Below are 22,473 nucleotides of genomic sequence, written 5' to 3' on the forward strand. Positions count from 1 at the left end.
CTAATTTGTCATATTGGGGTATAAACCAGGGGTGATTTGAGTTTTTTCAAAAATCAGGGGGTGATCAGAGTTTCGATTGAAAACTAGGGGGTGATGTGTAATTTATCCTAAAAAATATATAGATTGATTACTATTAGATTCCTAAAAAATTGAATGAGTTAGCAAAATAGTTGAAGTATTGAACTTGAAACCTCCTGATTAGCATGGGGCCATGGCACAAAATGGACCACTGAGCTATGTAGTTGTTGGTAACATTCTTGTAATTTAAAAAAAAAAAAAAAATCTTATAATTAAACCATGGTATGATGGTAATCATAGGTGGTGGCGTGGTGCAATAGGCGACTGGGATGCGTTCGGGAAAAAACCAAGTTGAAGGGGATGTTAGAAAAAAAGAAAAAAGAAAAAGAAAAAGAAAAAAAAAGAAGACCAAAATACTGGTAGCCACTAACTCCGTTCAATACACCAATCTCTGCAGTCTGCCCTCGCATCCGCCGTCTTTCCGACCGGTGACTGTTTCAAAGGCAAAGACCCACCAAAGGCGCTCGGCGATTGGATCAGTAAGTCATCTCTCTCTTAATATTTATATTATCAAAGGGGGTGGGTGATGGATTACTGCGGAGCCAGTCTTGAAGTAGTTAAAAAGATGGTTTTAAGTGGACGAAGAATGAATTTTAACAATAACACTGGTTCCTAAAATTTCCAAGAGGAATTAAGTTGTTGTTTGCATCCCTCTTTCTATTCAGAAAACCCTATTTCCATTTTAGAAAAAGTCAGGCATCATATGTAAGAGGTGTTCTCATTCCCTAATGTGGATGGGTGCTTGAATTGAGGTAGTCATACTTACTTCTTCACACATTTTTTATCCAAACATTGTAGTCTTTTGGTTCTTCATCTTTACTCTTTTGCAGTCTGATATGAGTTCTTCTGTAAACCACTAATGTCCCCTAAGAAAAGTGTAGCATGTGTTTTTCTTTAGAGCCCATATGCATCAACTTTTAATACTTCTCAAGAAGAAAATAAATAACATCTATACTTCAGGTAAGGCATAAATTATTATTTTTATTTATCCAATTACTTCCAAGTTCCAACAAATTTTTCTTTGGAGAAATTAATGCAGCTCAGAGTTCTAGAATGATATCTAGAAGAAAAGAAGGTTGTTGAACCACACTGACACTTGCGGATCAATAGAGCAGAACAATGACAGTTAAGGAGAAATTCAATGGGCAGACAAGGTAGGAAAACCTGGTCAAATGTATAATTTAGGAATATGTACAAACCAATATCAGAATCTTCAAAAACAGAGGCTGGAAAATAGATGAAACCCAGGTTGCTTTACTAGAAAGCGGTAATCAAGAAATAAGAAATCTCTGCAGAATCTGAGAATCAGATTTGATTAATTGATCTATAATTATATTGATGGAATAAAAATTATCAGATCTGAAGTCTAAGCTCTGAATCAGCAAGCATCTACTTAGTTTAACAGATCGATATGCTCAGGTGGAAAGAAAATTAAGAAGAAAACAAAAGATAGAAGAAGATATTAAGGAAAAAGGAAAAATAATAAGAATGAGGATAGATAGCACCTGATGACAGTGATATCCAGAACTAGAAGAAGAATTAGAAGAGAGAAGCAAACAGCCAGGAGAGGAGCCTTCAGCCACGTATTCAGGCTCAACAGCTTAATAACTCTAGGGGGAAAAAATCAATTTCTTTTAACAAATCATGCCTAATTGAAGGAGGTATATATATATAATCTTTTAAATTTCCTAAAAAAATTTCCTAAACTTAGTCATAAAAAGGACCCCGAATCACTCTCTTATACTGGAAAAAGTAAATAGACTCAAATTGAAACTCTATCTGGATAATAAATGTTCTAATCTAACTCAAAGTGAAACTCTTTCTGAATTATTTCAATTATGGAAGTAAAAGGGGAACAAGTCTCATAGATATCCTTGTGCTTAGTTTATGTAATTCTTCAGTTACTAAGACGTGCCGGAATTGGCATTGACAGTGATAGAAAATTAAATGGGTAGGAGAAGGTGAGAGGTTGTTACAGGTTGAGGGTGCACAGAAGTTGAAAATGATAATAGTAAGATGGTTCTGTCTGAATGGGGTTTTTGAGATTTGTTTGGTGAAATGAATTGCTTCAAATAGAGTACTGAGAATAAGCAATTAATGGGTTCCATTAAGCTACTAAATAATAATGTTTTGGTCCAGAGAAAGGAAAAATTGTAAAATGTTTAAAAATAGGCAAATTATTATTTTTACCCTATTATTAAACATGAAAGTATTTTTTAGTTGATTAACAATAATATAAATAAGAACATTATTCCCAAATTTTGGATAGATGCGAATTCCTCCTGATTAGTGACAAGTCCAAATCTATAGGCTAACTTAATTGTATGTTTCAAATTTCTTTTTTGGGTGGATGGGAAATAACAAATTTTTTTTTAAATTTTTTATAGAAAAGATTAATAAATAAAAAAAAAACCAGAATAGGGAAGTCACCAAGAAAAGGGGGAACTGAAAAAAAAGCCAGAGAAAAAACCTTCTTTATTGCAAGCACCTCCAACCAGACCCATTCATTTACAACAAAAATACCCTGTCCACCACCTCACATTAGATATATCTACAACCCAAAACATCCTGCAGAGATATCCCAAAGAGGAAACAAAAGAAACAGGACAACACAAAGCATGCTCCCCTGATTCTTAAGTTTGAACCTGCACTAGAATAGTAAACTCTATGCTTACCTGTATATCCTTTTGACCTTTGAAACCCTTCTCTATATGTTCCATGCCGACTTCTCCTTGAATCCCGAACTGATATCTGATCTAGGTCAACCATCTATTATTAACCTTGTACTATCAGCTGTCCAACGTTTTCAAGATTTTGAATTTTTAACTATTTTTTCAAAGCTTCATTTTGTCATGTGGTGAACTATGTTGAGGCTGAAACTTACCATATGAATATAATGTGACATGGGCTGTGTATCTATATGATGATCATATGAGCTACTAAATGGTGGGAAATAGATCCATGGAGCCAAGCTTGGTTGGATGGTTCATGAACCAAAGTTGGCATATTTTTTATAACTTTGTAGTTATTTTAAGTATGGATAGTGTCAATAGGAAGAGGCAATTTCTTGAATAAGTGAACTTGTTATTATTCTTCTTATTACTGCTACTACTGTTAGTTAAGACCGACAACCAACTTTGTATATGTATATATATGTATAGGAAAAAGAATGCTGCCCGGGCACGTAGCCCCTACATGAGCAGCGGGCCAATGAGGGGATACACGGGGGCACCAGAGCCATGGATACCCAATATTTATTTCCTTGTTAAAATTATTCGTTTGTGAATGTTCATGGTGCCCTGTGGATTTGGACTGTATTATGCAATCATGGATACCCAGTCTCTTAATTCATCATGTTGTGCTTCTGAGTTAGTTAGAAACTTGTCTTTCTGGCTCTCTGTTGTCTTTGACCTTGACTCTATGTGTGAAATGTCTTATCTCCCACAAGCTTCTAAGATTCCTGTCTCAGTTTTCGGAACTTCATCCTTCTCAGATCTATTTTCATTCTGTCCCTTTTTTTGGGGGAATAAATAATTCATTACCAAAGAAAGGGGAAAACAGCGACCCCCAATAAAAGGGAGAAAATAAAAACAAAACAAAGCTGACTCAGCCCTAAATAGAGGAAGCATGGGGAGGGAACAATGAAATGGGAAGCATGCCATCTTCAAGATATCCATGGAGGTAAGCATTTTTAACATCCATCCGTTGAAAGTTCTGCCCAAGATTAGCAGCACATGGTAGGAGAGCTCAAACTGAGTTCATCTTGGCCACATGAGCAAATGTATCTCGATAGTCGATACCATAGGTCTGGGTGAAGCCCTTTGCAACCAGCTTGGCGTTGTATTTTTCAACACTACCATCTGCCTTCTGTTTTACGGTGAACACCCATTTACAGCCTACTGGTTGTTTACCTGTCGGGAGAGAAACAAGGTTCCATGTTCCATTTTTCCCAGGAGCTTGCATTTTCTCCACCATAGCCTCCTTCCACTTAGGATTAGTGTTGAGAAGTGTACCACGATAGGGGGAGTGTCCCTATTGTGGTTGAGTCCATTATGGTTTCCTTTATTGTTTTATATCTTTAATTGTTAGGAGTTACGAGTCAGTTTCCTAGTCTAAGTTAGTTACCTATTTTAGATTAGGTTTAGTTTCCTTTTCCTTTTATGATTGTAATGGTTTTATTATAAATAAGATACTTGAGGGAGGAAGCAACACAAGACATACGGCTCCTCCCCTTGCAGTTACTCTTCTCCTCTGTAAGGTTATTGGTTACAGGTCCTAGGTTTTCTACATGGTATCAGAGCCAATTCTCTGATCTAGGTTAGAAAAAAACCTTCTTTTCTTCCATCACCTTCTCCCACGTTTCTCTCTCTCTCTCTCTCGGCTTCTCCTTCTTCTGTTTTTTCTTCTTCTCATCCTTGTAAGGGGGCAGCACTAATGAGGAAAAACCTAATCCAATGATTTAGTTGCTGCCCTCCTCCCAATCTGTTTTTTTTTTTCATAACCTAAATTCTAATCGATACTGCTGGAACCATACCTGCGATATTGGAGCTTTCTAGAATTTTGAAGATCAAATTCCTCACATGAAGGCTGATCCTCCATTGTTGGAGCTCCCTCTACTTATTTTCCAACACCTATCTACCTCTTCTATCTACTACACTCTCTTTTCTTTTCCAGCTTGGTTCTCCCAATCGATCTCACCTTTTTAGGGTTTTTCAAAACCTTGACTCCAATCTATTTTAGGATTCCTCCTTCCAGTTGATGCTGATTTTTTGTGGGTTGTTTTCCTCCAATACAAGGACCACTTGACCTCAATATTGCACCTTTTCAAGTTTTTTTGAAGACCCCTACCCCAACCGATCTCTACTTTTCAGGGTTTTCCAAAACCCTGACACAAATCGATTTTTTGGGATAGGGATGAGCTGCTATAGTGCTTTGGAGGTGGTTCTAACATTAAAAGAGACACTCTACTTCATCGATTCATGGCTTGAAGAAGGTCTATTTACTGCGATAGCTGCTGCCCTACTTTTCTGCAAATTTTTTGGTGTCTCTCCCTCTTGAAGACCAAGTCTCATTCTAACTGGAGATTGGTTGTTCACATTGGAGGTCCCATTCAAGTAGTACTCATCGGCATCTATTGCAAGTCTACATCAGCAATTGAAGCCCCCTTTCCCTATATCAATCTCACTTTCAGGGTTTTCCAAAACCCTCCTTAGGGTTAGGGCTGTCCTATCAAGCTGGTTTTTTTAGGGGAGTCTTATACATACCGGAGGAGTGTTCGACCCAAATTTCAGCATTATCCTTGGAGTATTTTTTGAACAAATTCAGGTTTCTTTCTTATGATTGATTTCTCCAACTATCAACCTATATTTATTTGGTTCCTCTGTAACTGGCTGCATCAATTCCTATTGGATCTGCTGAGTTATTGTCTTCTACTTGCTGCCTTTGCTGGTTCTATTGAGCTTTACTACATCCCTTACAGGTTCTGTTGATTGGCTTCTGTAAGCATGACTGGTTAACTTGTTACTACTGCCTTTATGAGGACTACTGCTGCCCTGGTTTTGAGACTGAGTATCCTACTATTGGAGATCGAAGTTCTTTTACATTGTTGAAGAGTTGAATCTACTACCTTGGAGATCAGTTCATTTGGGATAACAACAGTGTGTTCATGGTTATTGGTTGCGACTACGAATCTATTCAGTTGTGTGAAGCTTTTCTATTGGTTCATATCCAGCTTACTTTGAGAACTTGATCCGAGCATTGTTCTCTAATTCAGATCTGGTCCAAGTTTTTCTAGAAGCTTATTACATCAATTCTGCCCAGATATCTTCATCAGTTCTATTCAGCATATGGGAGTTTATAGATTGGAGTTTTGCACACTGGTTCTTCCTTGTTTAAAGATTGCTCTAGCCTTGAAGATTGGAGCCTTTCCTTGCTTCAAATCAGATCTGTTTTCTTATTAGATCTGCAAATTGGAGTTTGGTGTTTCTCCCATGCAGGAGTTTCCATCCAAGAAGTTTGTTTGATCGATTGAAGAAGGTCGAAAATTGCTATGTTGCATTGTTTTTTCTCCATGATTCTTTATCCCACTGCCTTTTTCACTTACCCATCTCCCATATCATACCTTTGGCATTTACCCATAACCACTTTGAAAGTTTATGGTATACTCTAATTTGCCATTCCTTCTTTTTTAATTACCTATAGCACTTTCGGAAAAATTCTGGAACATCATACTTTTGCCCTATTTCTTACATCATCTTCGTTATTTGTCCACGTGTAATACTACATGTAAAGGGGGGGATTATGTAAAATACACCTGTAGACATTGCAGAACGCAGAACTTGCAGGAACATTGGCGCAAAACATAGAAGATCAGTGTTTCTCCACCATTGCCATTGGGTATTCTTTGTTATTAGGTTGAGTTTGCCGTAAGGGGGAGATTGAAGTATTGAAAGTATTGAAGATATTTGGTTGTTGCTTGCCTATTTGAGGATTACAGTGCCTATTTGAGGATTTATAGTTGGGTTGATTCAGTTGTTTCTGCTGCTTGCTGCCCTGGTTTTTCACTTCAAGATTTTACATCACTTTGACACTCTGAGATTCATCACTGGACAGCTATTGAAGATTGGTGAAAACTTTGTTGATCAAGTCTGCCCAGGTTTTGAAGATCAATTATTTCAAGTTCTTGAAGGTTTATTTGGGAGCTTCATTCATCTGTCTGTGTGTCAAGCTGGAATGGAATTTGCTACAACTCTGTTACTCCCTATTTTGTTCAAGTTGGGCGTTAGTGCCGTATATGCGCCAACTTAAGGGGGCCGTGTTAGAATGTTGGAGTGTTAGCATTTTTTTTTCTTATTAGTTCAAGCTGGAGCTTCTTTACTTATTTGTATACTCCAGCTTGAGGGGGGAGTGTTGGAATATGTACACCAGAATACCATGGGGGTATTCTGGTCTTTTGGGTGTTTTATTTATTTTTTATTTATGTATTTATGAGCAAGGGTAGAAATGTAATTAGGGTGTGATACTGTTCACGTGAACAGTACGTGAACAGTGTCGTGAATAGTGTTTCCCCTTGTAATCTCTTTTATTATTATAAATAGAGAGCTTGACTAATCTCATTGATAATTCAAGCCATTCTCCCATTCTCAGTTCTTCAATTACCCATAGCCCCCTTGCAAATTCTGGTTTATTACCAGATTGCCACTCCTCCCTTAAATTTGGCCTTGCTTATGCATATATATGGATTTCACTTAAATTACAGTTCTGCCATTACCTCTTGTTATTCCTATTGTATACTTGGATGGGTCCATCCCGAACGAAATTGAGTATTTTGACCCGGGTTCCACATCAATTGGAGATTGCATGATGTTATTACAGAATTGCCATTGGGTATACATATATGCCATATTATTGCTTTTGTGGGCCCAGATCACATCAATTTGTTTTTTGGCAAATTGGTACTTAAATGATATCGAGGTTGGAGTTTGTTTTGAGGGGGAGATTGGAAATTATTGAGATACTGGTCATATACCAAACTGCCATTGCCCTTTTAATTCCGACATTTCTTTAAAATTCTTGAAGTACAGTTGCCCAGGTGGGCGCCGAACACATGTGGGATTTGTACTTCTTTGAAGGTTGGACCTTGCATGGTGGTTGTTCGCTCCAGTGAGGGGAGGTTAGAAACTGATATATATTGGGATTATATCTACGGCTGTTATTTGCGGTGCTCTTGTTTATGAAATTTTTTAATGATGCCCGTGCTTTGAGATGTTGATTATTGGCCGTTATTTGTTCACGTGTACTGCTACACGTGAGGGGGAGATTGGAATTGGATATTATTATTTGCATATCTGCTCTGCACAAGTCATCAATTGGAGAGTCTAGAAAGTCTTACCTTTCTCAATTGGAGAGTCTTATCTTTTCAAGAATATTTCGGTGAAGATTTCTCAAGATTTATTTCAGTGAAGATTTTTACTTTACTTTTGAAGGGAAACTCCGAAGTTGCTGCCCTCCATCTTTTAAGCATGCTATGGTGTTTTTTGAAGATTGACAGGAAAATTCCACTGTGTGCGATTGAATTGATTCTTACTTTGAAGATCGAGTTCTTTCCTTATATTGAAGATCGCGTCTTCTCTTATTAGCAATCAAGTTCCGCAATTATTGGAGAACATCTGTCATTGTTACCTATCTGCTGTTTTTGGATCGCAGTTGATGTTATCTATCGTCCAGTGCTTGGGCTGATATTTCTATTGATTTTATTAGAGTTTCATCTGTGCTCACTGAAGTCTACAACTACTATTCAAGACTAGTGTTGAGTTTGATTTTCTATACTTTTTAGTCCAAGCTGGAGCCTTTCTTTTAATATATGTATACTCCAGCTTGAGGGGGAGTGTTGAAAAGTGTACCACGATAGGGGGAGTGTCCCTATTGTAGTTGAGTCCATTATGGTTTCCTTTATTGTTTTATGTCTTTAATTGTTGGGAGTTACGAGTCAGTTTCCTAGTCTAAGTTAGTTACCTATTTTAGATTAGGTTTAGTTTCCTTTTCCTTTTATGATTGTAATGGTTTTATTATAAATAAGATACTTGAGGGAGGAAGCAACACAAGACATACGGCTCCTCCCCTTGCAGTTACTCTTCTCCTCTTCTTTCTTCTCTCTTTTCTCCTCTATAAGGTTATTGGTTACATGTCCTAGGTTTTCTACAATTAGATATAGTATCTCTCTTGTTCTGCTGATAAACACAGAGGATAGAGAAGAAACAAAGGCCTGATAGGATGGGGACAAAGACTTATAGGAAACAAAGTTAGAAATAGGATGTTTAGTGCATACTCTAACTCCTTTCCTAATAGCAATAGGAGCATTAGTGTCATCAGTATCAATGAGAGGATCCTTATTACCTGACGAGATGGAGGAGGTGGATCAGAAAGTATCGATTGACATGGTAGGTCAGTAGTGGGCTGCCTTGTCTGAGTCTTCTTCTGTGAGTAAGTGAGCAAGTTCAGAGTGTTAACAGTCTCCCCCTTACTACAATCTCCTACTGTTTTCTCCCCCTCAATACGAACATTGTCAATGACAAAAGGACTAGGTGGAGTCTTTGTAGAAGGAATCTCTGTCATTACTCTCCTCCTCAAGAGATGACTGGTGGTAGGACTCAGATTCATGGAAGGTAACATCCATGGTGACAAAGAGGTGGTGGGAAGGAGGATGATAACACTTTTAACCCTTTTGAGAGGCTGAATAGCCAAGGAAGATACAACGGAAAGCCCTTGGATTGAGCTTAGACCTGGAGGGAAAGGAGTTGCTAGCAAAACAAACACAACCAAACACACTAGGAGGAAGATGGGAGGTAAGAGAGGGATTCGGAAGAAGGCTAATAGGGGTTTGAAAATCAAGGACACATGAAGGCACCCTGTTGATGAGATAGGCTGCATTGAGGACAACATCCCCCAATAAAATTGGGAACATTCATGGTGAATAAAAGAGAGTGGGCAACCTCAAGAAGATGGTGATTCTTCCGCTCAGAAATACCATTTTATTTTGGGGTGCGAACGCATGATGTTTGAAATATGATATCGTGCTCATCCAGATATTTAACGAAAGTTGTTGTCAATATAGTTGGTACCATTATTATTTCAAAGAATCTGAAGTTGGGCATTGAATTGTGTCCATATCATGGCATGAAAGGAATGGAAATAAGTAAAGGCCTCGGATTTAGTACGGTGGAGATAAACCCATGTTAGACAAGTGCAATTACCAATAAAGGAAACAAACCATCTGAAACCACCCTGAGTGACAGTGAGAGAGAGTCTCCAAACATCAGAGGGGATAATAGAAAAAGAAACATCACTTTTATTTAAAGTGGGGGAATAAAACGAACAAGTATGTTGTGCTAACTCACAAGTATCGCAACCAAACTTGTCTGGACTACATTGTTTTATTAAAGAAGGAAATAATAAACCCAAAGTGCGGAATGAGGGATGACCAAGACGGTGGTGCCAGCGATGTAGCTGCTGAGGAGCACTATTTGTCTGAGAAATATGAGTGGAGAGACCTTCAAAGGCATAGCAGTGAGATGCGGATCTAGATAGTACAGCCCTTCACGTACCTACCATATCCAATCGTTGCTCCCGTTACCAGATCCTGAGAAACACAGTGAGTAGAGTAAAACGAGACACAACAATTTAGTTCAACTGTGAGCATGCCATCTTCATTAAGTCTCGGCTGATTTGAGTTGTGTTGAGGTATTTTAGAAAGTTTCTGGTTTGGGTTGGTGTGGGCCTTGTCTAATGTGTCTTGTCTTACACATTGTCTGGGCCTCGAGTAAGATTATTTACTCAGGTTATTTGAAGTTCAATATTTTTGGTCTTATGGATGTCAGTTGGAGTTGTAGACCGTGGAAGAGAAGCTTTCTATTGTATTTTTTGTCTTCTACTTATTATTATTATTAATTGTTTTCTAATTTTTGAATGAAAAGACTTCTAGGTTGCTGGAGTTGTTAATGAATGTGGATATTTATTTGGGAGAAGTATTAACAAGGAAAGCAGCCAAATTTTCAAGAGCTTTCAGTACCCCCATCAGATATGATATTTCAGCCACCTGGGTTTCTTGCCCTAATACTGTTGCAGTTGCATTAGACAATGATCCGACATAGAGGCCTAGACTTAAGTCTATAAGGCCCACAAGGTGGCAGTCCAATGGGATAAAGGCGAGCTTTGGGTAGTTATATCATAGGTTAGGCTTTTTATTTTCTTGGGTTTAATTGTAATGTGCCTAATTTTTAAGCCCATAAAGTAGAGGTGAAATCAGTACACGAGATTAGTTGTTAAGTGTTTGAGTTAGATTAAGATACTCATTAGCAAGATAAAGTTATTTTTTGAGTTTATTAAGTCAGTATAAGAGAGAGTGATTAGGAGTCCTTTTACGAGTCTAATTAGGAATTTGAAAAGGTTATATATATGTATAACCCTGATGCAGTGGCTTAGAATGGCTGGATAAGCATGATATTCTTTGGACCAAAGCCCAAAATATCCAGTCAATTCTCCAAGCCTTTGGGCTTGAATTTGGGTCCAAACAAGGCCCTATTATGGTAGATAGTTTAGTTGGGGGATTATTTAAGTTATCAAGGGTATTTTTTGTACTTTTTTCTTTTACATGCGATATTTGATAGCTGTCATGTGTGGGGCGCATTCAAAATGTTGGTTAGTCTTTTAGGACTTAGGAGGTATTTGAGTTTTTTTAGGAAGCTTATTACATTAAGTTGAGTCATGACAGGTTTAGGAAAGATTAGTTGTACTGGGATTGTTATTTTATGGTTGATGCCAATTAGGGTTTTGTTTCTTGATTGTGGGGTTTGAATTTATACTCCTGAAGGTAAATTATAACCAGCCAAGCAATGTCTTTATGTCTTCATTAATTATTCTCATCATATAATAATTCAAAAAATTTTTATTTGCTGGAACAATTACTATGAGGTATTAAGTTAACAATGATGCTATGATTTGCAGAACATGACGAGCGTTCTACAAAGCCACCCTCGTAATTGGTTAGGCATTCAAGAGAATTCATTCAGGAACAGAGTTGATAAGGTTCAAACTTTTGGATATTCAGCCCTGTGTTTTTCTCCTGGAGTATCAACTTTTGCACAGGGTCAATATCTTGTGAGTGGTTACCATGGAAGGGCTTTCCATTCTAGGCCTGTATTTTCAAGTACAATGGATGATGGTATTGATCCAAGTGATTCAGAAGGCAGCAACTCTGAGGAAGAAGCTTCCCAAAGCGAAACTGGAGGGGTATGTCAAAGTCCTGTTTCTTTCCATTGGACTCCTTGAGTGATATTGGCCACTGCTCGTGAGTAAAATTGTATATTGTAGAGTACTTATGTAGTTATGTAGATGTCTGACGCATGCTTATCAATTCTGACCTTCAAAATTTTACACTAATAATCATATGGAACCCTGCTTAAAGAATGGCTGGTTGAATGTCCTAATCATCCAGTCTATAGAAATTTTCTGAACCTTTGGTTAGGATTGTCAAAATGTTGAATTGTCTTACATTGTCCACCAATGGATGGTCAACCACATCTGCAGAATGTGAATGTGAGCAATAATGTAGTAGAGCTGCTTGAACAATATTTGGTCATATACCCTAGGTCCTAATGTTTTGTTGCTATTGATCCTTTTAGCCCTTTTGCTACCATATGGTTCCATGGAAAATTATGCCGTGGTCTGCTGGAAATAATAAATCTCCTAACCCAGTTATTTTCTGCTGATTCTATCATTCAGCTTGATTATTTCATCACTGAAGGTGTCTTCCTTTCCATCAATAATCAGTGAGACCCGCTTCCCTCTTCATCAGTAGTGGATTCTCTTAGTGGCTTCCTGACAAATGAGATTTCTGTTTTTTGTATGTTTGCAAGTGGGTGGGCAGGTAGGCAGCGTGTGCGTGTGTTGTGTGTGTGTGTGTGTGCATGCATGTCTGAATGTTCATGCACGTGTGCGTGTGCGTGTGTGCGCACGTTTGTGTGATGAGGTATGCAGTATGCTAGGCTGAAAGAAAACAATGACGGGCAAACCTACAGAAATCAGAATCGCAGTGAACCAGAAATTGGGGGTATATGGCACAAGCTGAACATGGATATAACTCTCAATCCATATAACTGATGGGGTTGAAACTAATATAGAATGGAGTCACTAATGAGGTGACTATGTGGTTAAAATATCAAAGCAAGATGATGGTTAGATTGGGGGAAACAAGCAAGGACTTAAATAGAAACCAAAAATCCAGAATTAGAAACTCAAGGAAAAAATAACTAGAACTCACAAGTGGCTGGTTGTAGGAACGCCAAACTTGGATTGAATGTAGAGGAGAATGAGTAGAACAACATACTAAAAATTGAAGATCATCCGACAATGGGTTTGAGAGGAATGCATGTCTGAAGTTCTGTTCACAGAATAGACAGAACAGAATATCGCATGGAGGTATACTTGATGAAATTCTTCAGAATATTAGATGAGAAGAAAAAGCAACAATAGGACTAAGAATAGAAGGTAAAATAGTAGTTAGAAATCACCATTAGGGGCCATGGTTGCTGGAATTTCTGTAGAACAATGAAGAAGAAGAAGAAGTGGGCGGCCCTTGGTACAATGGTAAGGTTGCTCCATTGTGACCAAGTGGTCAGGGGTGAGTCTGGAAACAGCCTCTCTGTGATAGCAGGGGTGGGGCTGTGTCATTATGACCCTCCTCAGACCCCGCAGTGGTGGGAGTCTTGGGCACTGGGTACTCCTTTTTTTTTAATGAAGAAGATGAAGCAGAAGAAGAGAAGAAGAATGGAAAATAACCAAGGGTTCACCACCTTGGGTTGCACTTGCTTCGCCACAAGAGCTACTCTCAACATCACCACCGAAGAGAAACATTCAATTGAACGATAGCCAAAATCTGTGGGCAGCATACCCACCTCCCTCTATATATTGTAGTTGATAGCTACATCATAAAAATAGGAAACTTTTCTAAACAGAAAGAAATCTTATACGATATGGCAACTCTCAAAAATTTGAAAGTCTAAGAAAAAGGAAAGAACTAAGTAGCAATACTAACTTAGCCTAGAAGTAACTGCCATTATAACTTAGACACTATTATAAAATAGAAAGTTAGAAACTAACTACTTAATCCCGTATAGGCCTTAAATCCATAATATTTGGGCTTATAGAATGGTCCCATTACAATAGAAAACTCAAAATTACTTAGTTCATGACCCATATAACCCGTTGGGGACTTAAATTTGGGCCCAACTTCAGGTTGAACTTGACTCAGAAAACTGAACCAAACCCAAATCCAAAAATTCTTCTTCCAAGGGATGTGATTTGCATCAGTGTGTGCATTCACATTGGTAGTTAATATATTTAGTAGTGCACAGGGGTAAATACCACTAGTTGGTCTTCATATTCCTGTTTGTTTTCAGGTAGTTAATGTAATTAGTAGTGCAAAGGGGTAAAGTTGTAACTATAAGTTCTAATTAGGGGCGTATTGTAATTGGCCATTGGTCAGAGAGTTACTTGTAATTACAGGGTTTTAAAATCTTATAAGTATATGGCTGAGTGGTTGATTAGGGTGTTTCTCTTAACCCTATCGATCTCCTTTATTCTTCTTCACTTCTCTTATTTTTCTCTCTTTCAGTCACTGTTGGATAATCTGGTTTTGTTACACAGGTAAATAATGAATTTTTCCGTGAGGATTTGGAAAGAATTGTTGGCGCAGATGATTCAACCTTCAGCGGGATAGACCTTGCAACTCTTATTAGGAACAAATATGGGAGGTCCTACGACGTGCAGCTAATAAAAAAGGTATACTAATAAGAGTACTGCTGGTACAGTCGAATCTTTTTTCTGTTGCTCTTTTTTATTTTACTAATTGTTTAAAGATTGGGGGGACCTGCACATGCAAGCCTGTGTGGAACCTGCCTGTCCATTGCTTTAGTGCCGAATCTTTTTCAGTCATGAAATTTTGAAACATGACATTGAATATTATTTCTACATGCATTGATCATATGCTTATTGTACATAATTCAAATGATAATCACATGGTAACCACCAACCAAACAAATCAAGCGTCCACTAGGGTTTTGAGCGCTGCTTCCAGTTCCATAAATAGTACACTCCCACTTGCCTCCTCCCTAATCAAGAACTCAACTGGATGGTCTGCTACAAAAGTTGGTCTTGAACTTGATTTGTTACACAGGTAATCTGAAGTGGGTGTGTACTATTCAAGATTACCTGTGTAACAAAACCGGTCACTCTTTCAGTCACTGTTGGATAATCTGGTTTTGTTATACAGGTAAATAATGAATTTTAATTAGCCAGGTTTCTAAATCTATGGGGGATCAGAATCTGCCATTTCAGTCTACTCCCTGCATCCAATAAGGGAAAAAACACTCAAATAATTCAAACTCTCTGACACTTTGAAGCCCTATGATATCTTAAACTTTGGGATCCCACCATACCAGAGTTACTCTTTCCAAAGCTTGAGATTCAATTACTTTGCGACTGACATTGAATTTCTCAGTTAAATCTGGCAACCAATTTCTTTTATCAGTGATGCAGAATGATTAGATCAAACTACAGTTAAAGGGCCCACTGATGGAATGGGAGGAAGAGATCTGATCTGACTGCTGCATATGGTTCAAATCTGATCTTATATCTATTGGTCAGATTTTGAAAGAATAAGATTTCAATAGTAAATTTCCAGGATAAAAATCAGAAATAAGATAATCTAAATAGTTGAGATCAGTGAGATGAAGTGGTGGATAGAGAGGCCTTTAGGAGGTTGATGGTTTTTGAAAGAGAAAGATTAGTAAACTAATAGTAGTAAAGGTGTCGGCTGAGAGAGACTATATAGGGAAGAACATATCAAAGAGGAGATAAAAAGGGGAAAGATAAGAGAGGGAGAAGAACTTACTGTGGGGGAGGAGAAAGAAAGATAGAAAACTAGGTCAGCCACCTCAGCTCCACGAGAGTTTTGCAACAAGCAAAATCTCAGACAAACAAATCATCTAACAAACCCATTAATTGACTGGGGTGTTCACATATTTATAAAAATCAAAGATAAAGAAAACAAATTTCTACTTAATAAGGACACTAACATTCCTAATTACTAACAATAGGACTCTAGGACAGCTAGACATACTAACTTTACCAACAAGATAAGGATTCTAACATGGAAACCAACTTAGACAAACATTCCTAAACAACTCTTAAACTTGGACTCTTGTTATGGGACCTACAACTAACTAATTACTCAATTAAATACTCATTTTAGTGCATCCCTTTTACACCTAAGCTTAGGTTTTATATTTCAGGACATTGTAATTAAAAATACCAAAAACTGAAGGCCATTAATCAGGAATAAAGAAACACATGGAGAACTAGGGTTTGTCTTGGCTTTTCATGCAGGAGTTTGAAGACTTTGACGTCACCGAACATAAATTAGGGTGAAATCACCTCATCTGCCCAAATCTGAGCAATATGTCCCCCTGCTTAGGCCTAATACAACCTAATAGAGCATATAATGTAAGGCTAAATTATAGGTAATCTCCTCCCCAAAGATACCCACAGATGATAAACTAATCCCACATTCAACAGGAGTCAAAACACTGCAGCCGCACGTCTAGAATAGGGCTCCACACCAGAATATTGACAGCTTCCCAAAACAGCAGTTACCTAACTTGTATGGGCCTGATATTCCTACCAAATAGAGGGCTAGGAGGGAGGACAAAACCCTAAAAATCTCAGCTCAAACTAATGGCTGGATGTAGAGACATCAGTAGGACACCAAAATAGAAACTAGTAACTTAGTGAATAAAACCAAACCAGCCAGCAGAACAACTCCAGGTTTGGATCGAGTGAAGAGGATGTCGAGGGGGATTTGTGCTCCAAATATTAGCCAATTCCAATGGCTAGTTGCAGCAGATCTGGGTAGGAAAACCTGAACCGCAGGTGTGCAGCAGCTCTTCTATCGGCAGTGTGCAACAGCAGCAGGCTTGGGTGGTGATTAAGAGTTGATTCAGACCTTCAAAAGTGTTGCTGCAGCAGTTTGTTGCAGTCTCACAGTAGAAGTAGCAGAGGAGATCTGCAGGAGGGTGAAGAAGAAGATAAAAAGGATAGATAGACATGGGGAGGGGGGGTCGGTTCTCTCAGGATACATAAACTGCCAAAGCAAGCTTTCGTTCATCAACTAAATCATGGGAGAGGCTTCTAAGAGCTCATACATATTTATATCAGCAATACCTTGCCCCTTACGAAAAACAAGAAATAGAAACTATCTTGAAATTGGAAACTAATACAAAAGGAAACTGAGATCTTGAAAAATAATGAAACTAATTCAGTTCTTCAGTTTTCTAGAATCTTCAAGAGTGCCGGCCGATCCATATAAGCTTGTGGGCCCCACTCTTTAAATACCTTCATTGGCCAGCTAGAGAATCATGAAGAAAAGGACAAAATTGCCCCTCACGATTTGGGTTTGAGAGACCCTAAACTCCCAGCCCATGTGGACCGCACAGCTAGGCTGGTTGGCCTTATGGCCCATTGGGTTGGTCCACCAATTGGTGAGATGGACCAGCGCCCTTGTGGTGCTTGCAGCTAGCATAGTGCTTGCCATAGAATCTGTCTACATCAGCTCCCCTCCTTTTAAAATCATTCGTCTCTAACGAATGGAGGAATGACATATAGCGCTCGTACAAATCAGGGTCAAGGCGCTTGAAGTCGTCAGCATGTATCCACGTACTATCCTTGATAGGTCATCCCTTCCATTTGACGAGAAAAGAGTAATATCCCTTACCACCCCGCATCATGGTAAATTTATCATTGATGACTTCTGCAATCTTATCTTCAGTAGGGGTAGCAAATTGAGGAAGCCGAAGTGTATGTGCCAAGGTAGAGGTGAGATCAGCCACGTTGAACACATTGCTAATCTTCATATCTGGTGGCAGCTCTTGTAAGCATTAGGACCGATGCGTTTCAGTACTTTAAAAGGTCCCATCTACTGTGAATGCAACTTGTGGTTGGCACCCGGAGGGAAACATTCAGAAGCAACTCGAGCCATCACCATATCAACCGGTTGGAACTAACATAGCAGCGATGACGGTTTGCAGCAGCTTGGTGTCCCTTATTACTGATAGCAATACGAAGCCTAACATTAGCGTGGATCTCTGTGATGTGTCTCCAAAATTCATCCGCTTCAATGCTAACACGTGCTTGAGGGGGTAATGGCACCAAATCCATGGGTTGTCGAGGTTGAAGACCAAGAACAATCTCAGACGGTGTACGTCCTGTGGTATGGTTGACGGAGCTGTTATATGCAAATTCAGCTATGTCTAAAATAGAAGGCCATGTCTTCTCGTGGTCGCAAACAAGCCATCTGAGAAGATTCCCTAGGCTTCTGTTTGCCCGTACGTTTGAGGGTGGAATGCCGTTGAAACCTTCAACTTCGTATTCGTCATCATCCATAGTATCTTCCAGAAGTAGCTCATAAGTTTCACATCTCGATCAGAGACTATGGACTTTGGCAATCCATGAATATGAACAACCTCCTTGAATAACAGCTTTGCTATATGACTAGTGTCGAACGTCTTTCGGCATGGTATAAAGTGTGCCATCTTTGAAAACCTATCAACCACCACAAATATATAGTCATAACGTTCACGCATCGGTGGTAAACCGAGGACAAAATCCTTGCTGATGGTTTCTTTTGTGGAGGCTTGAACTGAAATTGACAATTATGTTAATTGCTGTTTGACATATTTCCTTGTTTTTCTATATTTTGATTTCCTGCTTTCTATCCTTACTCCTAAAACTGGAACTTGTATGTTCCAGATATTGTTATTTGGTACTGAATATGTTGTTAGTCTCTATGCCTTGATACAGGAGTTCTTGGGAAGAAATCTCCTCGCACTGAATGTCATGTGGAAATACATGGAGCAGGTAACTGGATTCTTGTATAATTTAAATGTGTGGCTGTTTATGGGGATTACTTATTCAAAATGATAGTCGTGATTTTTGGTTGTAGAAATGTTTTTCTTATATTTTCAATTGTGGTAGAAACTTCGAAATCCCATAGGTACAAGATTATTTTTGTATCTTTTGACCAGGTTTAAATTCTTTAATCTTCTAATTTATGTCACACATGATTGGTTTGGATATGCTTTTTCATCAGTCTGTGTGACCTTGAGCATGTGTTTCTTGTCATTGTTCACCTAGTAATTGTTTTCAAGTATTGGCCCCAGAGATCTTGTGAGCTGGACCAAATATGGTCCTCCTCCTCTCCCGCTAAAAGAGACCCCTTCAATTATCTTTTACTCTTTTATGTCTTTTGTGCCTGATGAAGCACATGCTCATGGTGGTTGGTGTACCATGGTTTTTCATTCCCTTAGCTTCTTATAATTTCATTGTGTTTACTATTTATGTGAGAATTCTGTTCTGTAACTTGTTTATTCATTGTCTTGGCATGTTAGGATGTTGAGTTTGCCAAGCTTACCATGAGAATCATTTGTGCCTATGTCCAACAATAACATGTGCACTCAAGTAACAAGTTTTTAGCAGAACTGGTGAGTGACAGGCTTGATGCCTTTGACTTTCTTTACCAATTTTCTGGCCTTTCACATGTCCTGTGTATTGGAAAGTGCTAGTCATCCTACCATAGGTGGGCAACGATTCAGGGAAGGGAATTGATGTTCAATGACTTGTCTCTTTGGGAGGCTTAATTTCACCTTGGGAATCAAGTCTGTAATCCTTTCACTTTTATATCTAGCTTAGTCAGGGTCCAGGTCTGCAAGAAGCCAAGAATCTTAGATTCATTCAGCTTTTGAGCCATAGCATGAGTTGGATACATTCTTTCAGATGTTTGCTATTGAATTGTTATGATACATTATTAAGATTATTATGGTCATTAAAGACTAACACAAGAGTATTGCGATTCCGATAGTAGTATTGGTATGTTTTACTAATGGAGGACTTACTCCCAGAGATCCTTTCCTCTGACGGAAGAAGAGTATCTACTGAGGCTTGATGATGTTGCAAACACTTTGAAATGTTGGGGTGCAGTCTCACATATTCGGAATAGCCTAGCCAAGCTGAAGGAACGGCCTCGAATCGGAAAGGTAAATATGTGCTCCAAGTCTGCAAATATGGGTATGCGATGATGGAATTGTAGTCCTCTTTTTTTTTTTTTTTGTCTTCTCTCATACTTCGTTCCTCTGAGAAGGTATATCTTTATCATGTGATCAGAATATGAGATTCTAAGGTTTTACTCAAATTGTGGATTTGTGGTAATCCGAAATAAACAAAATGTTGCTAAGCCTTATCCTGACTTCTTGGAGCTGGTTACAGGAATTTTGTTCTGCCACTCCTCTCTTTCAAGCAAGGTACCAATGTTCCCTTGGGAGGGTCATTTTTTTTTATTTTGGGAAATAAAAATTTCCTTGGAATTGGGAAAATCAAGGGGAAGTTTGGTAAAAATCATGGGCATGTTGAAAATTGTAGGGAAATCTATACAGTTTTCAACGATACATTAGAGTAAGCTTATTTAAGCACAAATACACATCTAGAACTGTTTGGTTGTGCAGTAAGACCACCCAAAATGGTCTTATTCAATTGGTTTCGAAGATCTAGTAATGCAGGTGCAAATAACTGGCCAAAGCTCATGCATGGAAGGGACTATGCTTAACCCATTTTGCTTTCATTATTATGTAGGTCCTAGTGGGCTGGCTTGCTTCTGTGTTTGTATACTCATTGCCACATTATTTTGCTTTCCTTGTTATGTAGGTCCTGATGGGCTGGCTTGCATCTGTGTTTATTCACTCTGTCGCATTCTCTCTGTATTGTTTGTTCTGCTTTGATGCTGGCTTCCTTCTAACAATATTTTGCTGCTCTTCAAAAAATTTAATTTTAAAAAAAAAAGGAAAAGAAGTGAACATGCAGTGGGCACGGATATACGTTCTAACCATGACACCTCCAAGCAAGGTTCAATAACTCGGTTTCGTCCAGCCAGAAACTGAGATATGGTCGAAACTGGGGATTTTTTCCCAATGAACTCGATGAAGTGGTTTCGAGGCCCAAAAATGTTTTTTTTTTTAATTTGATTTTTTGCTATACAGCTTATTTTTTTTACATTTTAAACACAATGCATGAACTATTTTCACAAAAAAAAGACTCAAAATGGTACTTGTGGTTTTGACCCAAGTTTGATAGTGTATATTGTTCTTGGACATTGGCTGGAAACCAGGACAGGGACTTATTTATGCCAAATATCATTTTAGTAAATGGTTTTATATTTGGCATAAATAAGTGCCTGTCCTGGTTTCCAGCCAGGTTTCCTCAAGTTTCGATGGGGATAAGTGACACTTATATAGGTGTTTAGGTCGAAACTTGCGAAATTTTGTCGAAACATGTCAAAACAGGTTGAAACTAGCTGAGTTGGGTTGAAGCATGGGGTTTTTTAAAGTCACATGGCATCTCATCTCGGTTTCTTGCGAAACCGAGATTTAGTTCCATGCCTCCAAGGACTATGAAATAACAGAAAGCCGTATGGTATTTAATTCCAAAATTCAACTATATTCTTTTTACTGTTGAAAAGATTGTGAATGCAGCAGATAAAATGCCATAGTAAAGGCGATTATGACCAGTTTTTGGCCTGGATTAGCCTAGGCTGGAGTGCTGGACCCAGCAAATGGGTTCTTTATATTTATTAGTGAAGCACATTTATCACAAAGTTAGAGACAGTTTTCAAAACCAGACCAGAGGGTGAACCGGAAAGCTGTCCGGTTACAGTTCAGACCAGTTTTGACCAAATGAACCACAGAGGGGGGAAAATGCTAAAGTTAAAAAAATAACAACAAAAAAAATTGAAACCAAACCAGATGGTTCACAAAAAACTGGAGAATTTTCATAAATGCTCGGTTTTTGTCTGGTTGTTGAAGAGGCAGTCCTGAATGGGGACCAGACCCGAAAAAGGGCGGCTCCTTTTTTTTGGGTTCAATCGCTGGGTTGGTCCGGTTTCTAAAACAATGGTTAGACCAGATGCATGTACATGCTGGACTAAGTATTCAACGTGTCCTTAGTTACTATTTTAATGTAATAAGTATTTGTTTTGTATTTTTCAGTCATTTAAATTTCATGTCTTTACAACTCTCTATTGTTACTGTTGATTGTCACAGGCAGTTAGTATTTTCATTGACATGGATGAATCTGGAGGCCGTGCCAATGAGTGGATTTACAAGTGAATAGTTTCTTTAGAGCCAGATTTATGCATCTGATTCCTCCATTCCTGTTTAGCATGATAGAAATCTAATCCTCAGAAAAGAAGTTCATCATCTGTCTTTCCCCGTTGAAGTTTCTGAGTTCATTCAATTCACTATCTGATACCTAGGAAACGTTTAAAGCTGATTACTTTAGGGAAGTGTTAAAGCAAAACAAGAGAGAAAGAAGCTACGCTGCATGGTATTTTTTCTGTGGGTCATTGTTCTGTTCGTCAATCCTGTGGGCATACAAGCAAGTGCTGAGATATTCCTATTGTAAATTACATTCAGGCTTCAACTTCCTTTTTTTCAATGCAAGAGGTTAGATTCTTTATCCTTTGTAATTTTACAGTTATTATATAAATTATTTGGATGCCTTTCTCTTATGTAAGAAGTTATATCCCTTGTAATTCTTCTAGGTAATTCCTTGTTATCTGGTTGCATGGCCATTTTCATTTTGGGAAATAAATTATGGTTAAATCAGCCAGCTCCATGGTGATCTGGAAGTTCATAAGATATATGATATAATTAGTGTTGAAAGAAAATTTCTGTGCCATCTGTACAGTCCCCTTTAGATATCTTTTGGGAAATAAAAATAAAAAATCACAGCAAGGGG

The 22,473-nt window shown here is 38.3% G+C and overlaps 1 protein-coding gene across 1 annotated transcript; it reads left to right on the forward strand.

Annotated features, from left to right (window-relative positions):
• The first annotated feature begins 404 nt into the window (after window positions 1-404).
• LOC122664063 lies at window positions 405-22,318 on the forward strand. The gene is made up of 6 exons (XM_043859749.1): window positions 405-557; window positions 11,581-11,865; window positions 14,281-14,415; window positions 18,490-18,546; window positions 19,587-19,721; window positions 21,777-22,318. The coding sequence occupies exons 2-6, from the start codon at window positions 11,584-11,586 to the stop codon at window positions 21,840-21,842; spliced, it is 675 nt and encodes a 224-aa protein (XP_043715684.1). The 5' UTR covers window positions 405-557; window positions 11,581-11,583; the 3' UTR covers window positions 21,843-22,318.
• The last annotated feature ends 155 nt before the right edge of the window (window positions 22,319-22,473 follow it).

This window comes from Telopea speciosissima, chromosome 6 (genome assembly GCF_018873765.1).
Source record: "Telopea speciosissima isolate NSW1024214 ecotype Mountain lineage chromosome 6, Tspe_v1, whole genome shotgun sequence".
Taxonomy (NCBI): domain Eukaryota; kingdom Viridiplantae; phylum Streptophyta; class Magnoliopsida; order Proteales; family Proteaceae; genus Telopea; species Telopea speciosissima.